Raw genomic sequence first — 8,295 nt, forward strand, 5'->3', positions numbered from 1 at the left:
ATTTAAATGTACTTATCAAAGAAAGACATGAAAGACATGAAAGACTGGTAAATAGATGAATATCAATATCAATAATTAAAAAATATCGAAACAGGAAGATTCTTGTAATCATAATTACGGTTCAAATTGTTTTGCAACAGATGTGAATATTCTAGATGTTGTAATCTTGTATGATATCAATAAACAACATGCTACTTATGCTTGATGTATTGTTATGATAGATTATCCTTTCATTTAACAAGTTGTGCTACCAATACCTTTTACAGAAAAATGAGGTATCTTGTTGTTTTAATATTGGCTTTAGAAATAGTTTTTGTTTCCAGTTTAAATGAAGAAAAAAACTTAGAAAAATGGATGCAGAGGCAAATGGACCACAGATATGCTATATGGGAAAAGATGGCAAATATTGTTAAAGCATTGAGAGGAAGTGATAATACGATGATGGGAAAGATTCAGCAACTGAAAAAAATACCTCAAGGTACAATTTAACTACTATTTCTAAAACAAAATAATTATATTTATCATGTATCAATGGTTTGAAATATGTAACTTCTGGATATATGCTGTTGTTTTTTTCTATGGTCGGGTTGTTGTCTCTTTGGCATATTCCCCATTTCCATTCTCACTTTTATTGTTGTGGTTTACCCTCTTTGTCATAAATTTATTTTTATTCTACTTTGTATTAAAATTAATATAGAGATCCGTTTTGTTACACCTTGTGATCAATATATTTGGCAATCACCAATGGCAGTCAGCATGGTTTAAGAACATCAGTTTTTTGACCTGCTGTCAAATGCGTTTTTTTTCCAATCTTTTGGTCTTTTGGAAAATGATGTTTGTGCTGTATTTAGACCCCTCTACAACGAAATTTGCTACATGCACACGTATAACAAATGCGTTTTTTATCAAACGCATTCATAGGTTTAAACGTAGTTTTCAATTTAGACTTGTTTATATATTTTCGTTCTCGCTTGTGTCATATTTTACCTTCGGTTTATATGATCCGTTCATCCTAATTTGACTCTATCCTAAATTGAGGTAAATAATATGGCATTCAAAGTACCGTTTCGATCACTAACATCACTGAAGAGACATTAATTGTGTACATCCAGATCTGGTGCACACAAAAAAAAATAGCACCTTTTGTTGTTGTTTACCATCTTTGCCGCAAAGGAGTAGGTCCAGTAAGACCCATTTTTGGCCCCCAAATATTGCAGTTTTACAAAATTGGTAAAGTGTAAACTTTTAGCTATGTATTGGAAATGTGGAATACTTCAGCTACATAAACATGGGCTGCTTTTGACATTGCAATGCAAATATATAGGGTACTTGCATCATTAAGTCATGCTAAATTACTGAAATCTTCAAAATTTGGTCATTATAGTGAAATTTTAGGCGGTTTCCGTCTTTAATGAAAGTGGCCCCATTTTTTGGTTCTTGTTTTTATTTATTAAATTGGGTTTCAATATATTTTTGAACTTCTCATTTATGATATAATGAACATTATCACAATTATTTTGTGTCTGTAATTAATTGTATGACGCGAGTATGAAATACTTGGTGAACAAATTCATAATGTTATCATATTTATTTATTTAGTGACAGGCTATATCGGATGTTTTGCGGATGATAGCAGACGTCATTTACCATCAAACTTTATAGAGTTACGCAAGGGAATTACCTTGGCACAGTGTAGGAAACACTGCAAAGGTTACAAATACCTTGGCCTGCAAGTAAGTTTTGGTATATTTTAAGCATTAATTAAAACGAGTTGATCACAATATCCAACGAAAAGCCTTCAACAGTGAGCGAAACTCATACCGGATAGTATGTTTTACAACACATAGACATGACAAATGTAAAACGTTTACAAAAGACTAACGGTTGTCTCAAAATTAAAAATTATGTGTTCGATAACCTTTGGAGTCCCGTAGACTGTTACCGTTTAATCGAACACGTTAGGTGGCACATTAGTATTTCCTGGTCCATAAGGGATAATGATAGCCTTTTTAGAATTTTCACCACTTTCTAACACTGCAATAAATTCTACATTCACAGTTAACTGAAGTACTTTCATTTTACTATTCAGAAATGAATTTGCATGTGTATCATGGCCGTTTACTTTTTTTGCAATTTTTCAAAACCTAAGGTCATTAGTACATTTAGGTCTTTTATGATGGAGTGATTTAAAAAAATCTCAAAAATTAATGTTCATCTGTTTGTAAAATTATTTCATATTTTTCTACACCTGAGTACTCCCTCAGTCAGGGAAAGTGTGTTCAGTTGATACTGTATTTTTTGTCCAATCACACTGTTCAGATACATGGACTTAGGTAGGGTACACAAAAGAGCAACCTAAATTTTAGAATGCAAATACTACCGTGCCATATATATACTCCGTCAAATTAAAGTGTATTGGTTTAATACAACATAGGGGATTACCTTGAATGTCGAAGTAACATGATTTTGCCTTTGAATTCATATTTTATTTGCCATTGAACGTTAAATATCTATCCCATCGTCCCATTCATCTGTCACTTTATTTTTAGTTTTATATTATTGATTATGTGGGAAAATGGTACTTTCGTACGAATAAATAAACTTTAGATTGAATATCCAATAGAAATTTGATGATATATTAATATTTTAAACAGGTTAGAGTACAATGCTTTTGTGGAAACCGTTTGATACAATCAAGATATCCACAGAAATCTGACCGTGAATGCAACATGAGATGTTTAGAAGAACCAAGTAGGATGTGTGGAGGTTTCTGGAGAAATTCTGTCTATACAGGTTTGTTACTCATCTTTCTATTATATGAATAAAATGTGGAACATTTGTATACAAGACCATGAAATAATAAGAACATACTTTTATTATGTTAATGGCATCTAGAGAAAAACATCGTCAAAAGTAGCTAGATATAGGAAAATGTGGTGTCAGTGCCAATTCTTTACAAAATGTCGCGATCTTAATAGCTAAAGTAGCACACCGTTGGGAATAAGGGTAAAGGACACTATTATAGATCTACCAATAACAACAAATGGTCAAAAAAATACAACAAATAAAATATCAATACAATATATGATTGTCCAGGAACATGTGATTGGATAAAACAGACATTAAAAATGTATATTGCATACATTACGATAGTGTTATATATCTAAATCTTTGGTATTTATCTGATGAAATACAAGACATAGCATTACCAACAGTCTCAAGCTATCAACAAAATCTTGAAGTTTGAATTGTGATTTGACAATTAGCATGTTGCATGTTAGAATACTTTTTTGTTGTGATTTATTATGCTTACTGTGATTAAGACTTTTAAATATTATTTTGTAAATTTAATTTAAATTTCAGTTCAATAGACGAGAAGCAAGAACGCAAAAGATCAGAAGAAATAAACAACCATTCAATTGTTTAAATAAAGTAGTTCAATCGATTACATTAGTTGGGTTTTCTTTCTTTGTCGGTGATTTGTGCACTTGTCATTCAATCTTACTGCTTAACACACTTACTGGACGTGTGATGAGATGATTGAAGCTGTTAATTTTCTCCTTGATAATATTTATGTACGTTTTGGCAACAAAGTTTATCGACAGGTTGTAGGTATCACCATGGGCACTAATTGTGCCCCTTTAATAGCAGACTTGTTTTTGTACTGTTACGAATCACAGTTCATGACTAAATTCAGTAAAGACCCGTCCAAATTGCAATTCAATAACACTTACCGTTATCTTGATGACATTTTTTCGTTACATAATCAAGAATTTTCTCAATATACTGCGGAAATTTACCCCAAGGAACCTACTTTAAATAAATCAAATTTATTCGGTAATAACTGTCCTTTCCTGGATTTAGATATTTCGGTTTTAAACGGGAAACTCCACTCTAAAATTTACGACAAAAGAGACGATTTTTCGTTCCCTATTGTCAATTTTCCATTTTTAGATGATGATGTTCCTTTGGCACAATCTTACGGTGTTTATATTTCACAACTTGTTCAATATACCCGTGTCTGTTGTGTCGTTGTTCTCCTCTTATAATTAATGCGTTTCCTTCAGTTTAAGTTTGTTACCCTGAATTGTTTTTTGTCCATGGATTTATGAGTTTTGAACAGCGGTATACTACTGTTGCCTTTATTTATAGACATGCATTAGAATATAAGAACAATTTATAGTCAGAAATACTGAAATTGAAAGGAATAATACATTTTCAAAAATAATTTCTCCATTATAACAAAATGTACTTCCGGGGTTAATTCTGTCTTCAATAATAAGGAAATCTTGCTGTTCTTCTTGCTCTTGGAGCGGGAATACTACGCATCCACATTGTAGAAAGCAAATAATGGTCAAAGCTATAAGTATTATCTGAAATAAGAAAAGAAAAAACGGTATTGGTAATTTAGTTGTATTGATATTTTCTTTTATCTCAGATATAATTTATTTCTGACGTAGGTTGGTGTCATTTCAAACTGCGTTCCAGAACCACTCTGTCTACCAGAGTTCATTTGCAGAGCGTTGCAAGATGATTTAGGTTAGATTATCGACTAGAACGCTAGATAAAAACATTATACTTTTTATAAATGACATATCATGCTTGTGTCTAAATAATCAAGTCGTCATGTTTTGATCAATACCGCGGACTTTTCTGCCATGAGAAAAAAATCGGTCATCCTTTGCCTTTACATGTTAAGTATGACTTAAATCTTATGACGAAGAATAAAAACACTGAAAAACACTGTAAGTGAAAAAAAAGCAAACTGCATTGACCCCCATATTTAAGATATTTTTGTTAAACATATTTAACTATAGTGGATTGGAAAACAAGTTATTGCTTTTATAATGACCTCTTTCAATTTTGCGAGTCAGAGTGCTGCCTTCTACCGGCATAAACCGGCTCTTTTTCGAAATCTTTAAGGTGTATTCTACGAGCAAGATATATGGCTCTCTCATAACACGGGTCGGCCATTTATTATGTCAATCCGACGGACTATCATCGGTTCTGAAGACTATACTCACAAATAGTGTCAACGTAGAGCCATAATTCAGTCCCAGAAATTTTCTTCACAAAACGGAGATCGAATCAGGAACCTTTGTGTAAGTAGTCCGATGCGCTAACCACTACACCACGACTCCATAAGATATTTCAAAATAACGCAACAATAAACCAAGTAAAAAAAACAACTAAAACTATGTCCAAAACGACCACAAGAAAACGAAACGAAAACGCTCATTTAACAAAAAACTGCAGAGAACTAAACATTGAGTAAGTTGTGATATGAGTGTCGATAAGACAACTCTCCATCCGGATCACAATTTGTAAAAATAAACCATAATAGGTCAAAGTACGGCCTTCAACACTGAACATTGGCATTTTTCGTCTGATAAATACACAGTATGAAAAACTCTCTTTTATGTTATGGTTGATATCAATTGTATAATAAGGCCTAATTGAACGTATTGCGATTAGTTATCAAAGGTACCAGGATTATAATTTATTACGCCAGACGCGCGTTTCGTCTACATAAGATTCATTAGTGACGCTCATATCAAAATATTTATAAAGCCAAACAAGTACAAAATTGAAGAACATTGAGGATTCAAAATTCAAAAAAGTTGTGCCAAATACGGCTAAGGTAATCTATGTCTGGGATAAGAAAATCCTTAGTTTTTGATGATTGGAAAATATATAGTTGTAAGGAATACAAGTACATCTAAACCAAAAAGCAGACTTAAAAAAAAATCTCTCGGAACAATTAGAATATCAGTAAAATTATGTACGCAAGTATTAGTAAAACCAAGAAAATTAAAGGAAAGTAACATATACGTATTATGGAGAAAATCATTAAGAATAACATTTATATATGTTGACAAAATAGACATTTTACAGTTTTTGGAGGAATTGTGTCAGAATATAATTTATAAATGATGATGCAACTAAATGCATACATAATAGTACAAATCTTCAATAATGTTATTAATACGAAAATTATATTATCATGGATGCAATGATAAAATGTTGTACGACAAACTTCTCGTCTAAAAAGGATAATCAACGAATGTTTTGTCTACAAAAAAAATCATTGTTACGCTCGAATAAGATAAATAGATTAAAGTGTCCAAAAGGAGTACGTCATCAAAAGTACTTCAAACAATCCTATTAATAACAGAGATTGGAAGGGTATATTTATCAATTTCTACACCATTTATTTTTCACGGAGCAAATAATGATGGAACATTGATACATTCCTTTTATAATTAGGTCCCCAACCCATATGCGTATAAATCATGATTCGACATCAAAACAAAAGATCATGTATACAATCATTTAATATTCAATACTTACCACTACAAACTGCCCAGAGTCTGAAAAGACCAGTTTTTTGTGCTCGACCAATAAATCGAGCACATATTTTACTCGACTAGTCTCGACATTGTCTCGACTATACTTAACTGTACTTTAGTGTACTTGACTAAGTCTCGACTTTACTAACTTAGTCTGATTCAGTACTTGATGATCTTGGTGTAGTCTCAAATGGTCTCGACCAAGGCTCGACCTGTCTCGACTAGTCTCGACTCAGTCTCAACCAGTCTCGACTTTCGAATATAGTCTTGACTGCCAATCTAACTAAATTAAATATTGATCTTACAAAGTTCAAGCTTATTTTGGTGGTTTGATTTATTGCTGTGAAATGAAAGAATTTGATTTTTCAATAGGTAAAAATAAAACTGATTAAATTCAGATAGGCATCTTTAATTTTTTCAAATCAACTTTGACTTTCATCAAACTATGCAGCTAACTTAGATATTATCAAGCTTACTGAATCCCATGTCATTTTGTTTTTTTGTGGTCAAATTTAAGAATTAATTTAATCTAGGTAAAGAAAAAGCTAGGAGTTGCAATTTTGGACAAAATAGAGATAGCACACTTTAATTTTTTAAATATTTTTTTCAAATCATCTTGGATTTTCATCAAACTATACAGCTATCTTGGTGATATTTTTCTACAGAATCCCAGGTTGAAATGAAGTTTGGTGTATTTCTGTCAAATTTAAGAATTAAATTAATCTAGATAAAAAGAACTAGAATTTGCAGTTCGGACTATATTCAGATAGTACACTTTAATTTTTTTAAATATTTTTTTCAAATCAACTTAGATTTTCATTAAACTATACTACTACATTAGTAATATATTATTCGTACTGACATGACTGCATCCCAGGTTGTAATTTAGTTAAATGTATACTTAAGAATTTAATTAAGCTAGGTCAAAAAAGCTAGAATTTGCGGTTCAGACTATATTAAGATAGTACACTTTAATTCTTTTTATAACTTTTTTAAAATCCACTTGGATTTTCATTAAACTATACAGCTACCTTGGTAATATATTGATCTTACTGAATCATAGGTCATTATGTAGTTTGGTGTAAATCAGCCCATCTATCGAAATCAAATATTGATCTTACAAAATTCAAGCTGTGAAATAAAATAATTTTATTTTACAATAGGTAAAAATAAAAATGATTAAATTCAGTTAGGCATCCTTAATTTTTATTGATATTTTTTTCCAATCAATTGTTATTTTTATCAAATTATAATCCCTGGTCATTATGTAGTATGGGTGTATTGCTGTCAAATTTGAGAATTAAATTAATCTAGGTAAAAGGCTAGGATTTGCAATTTCGGACAAAATAGAGATAGAACACTATAATTTCTCTTCAAACTATACAGCTATATTAGTAATATATTGATCTTACTAATTCCTAGGTTGTTACATAGTTTGGTGTATTGCTGTCAAATTTAATATTTAAATTAATCGAGGTAAAAAAGATGGATTTCAATTATGTAGATGTTTCAAAAACGTTCAATTTAACGAAATTGAAGAAACAATTAAAATATTAAAATGTGTGTGGAAGGGGTATCAAAATTTGATCATCATTCGTTTAAACAATTTCTTATAAAAAATATCAACTTTTTTATTTTCATGAAAATATATATTCAGCCAACAACAAAATAAATATATTAAAACATACCTTATCATTGTATGCCATGGTATTCCCTTTTCAGATTAATGATAAAATATAATATTGACTTTATATATATTATGCAATTTCTTGTTCTCATAATGTTTGCGGTTTTGATGTAAAACGTTGATGTCTTATTTGAACAAATGCATCCGTTATCTGATTGAAAGTGCTTGTCAACCTTCATGTACTTCAGGGTGAACCTGTTAATTTCAAATCATTCGACACATTGCAACAATTCAACGAGACGGTGTACAAATACAAAA

The 8,295-nt window shown here is 31.0% G+C and overlaps 1 protein-coding gene across 1 annotated transcript; it reads left to right on the forward strand.

Moving 5' to 3' along the window:
* The first annotated feature begins 249 nt into the window (after positions 1-249).
* Positions 250-3,438, forward strand: LOC139487165 (sialate:O-sulfotransferase 2-like). Its single transcript, XM_071272142.1, has 4 exons — positions 250-478; positions 1,600-1,733; positions 2,655-2,793; positions 3,364-3,438. Exons 1-4 carry the CDS (start codon positions 271-273, stop codon positions 3,369-3,371), a joined length of 489 nt encoding a protein of 162 aa, XP_071128243.1. The 5' UTR covers positions 250-270; the 3' UTR covers positions 3,372-3,438.
* Positions 3,439-8,295: the final 4,857 nt, after the last annotated feature.

Source organism: Mytilus edulis, chromosome 8 (genome assembly GCF_963676685.1).
Source record: "Mytilus edulis chromosome 8, xbMytEdul2.2, whole genome shotgun sequence".
Classification (NCBI taxonomy): Eukaryota; Metazoa; Mollusca; class Bivalvia; order Mytilida; family Mytilidae; genus Mytilus; species Mytilus edulis.

Coding starts and splice junctions, on each gene's coding strand:
- LOC139487165 (XM_071272142.1), top strand. CDS start 271: ATGAGGTATCTTGTTGTTTTAATATTGGCTTTAGAAATAGTTTTTGTT. Junction 479..1,599: donor ACTGAAAAAAATACCTCAAG/GTACAATTTAAC, acceptor TTATTTATTTAG/TGACAGGCTATATCGGATGT. Junction 1,734..2,654: donor ACAAATACCTTGGCCTGCAA/GTAAGTTTTGGT, acceptor TATTTTAAACAG/GTTAGAGTACAATGCTTTTG.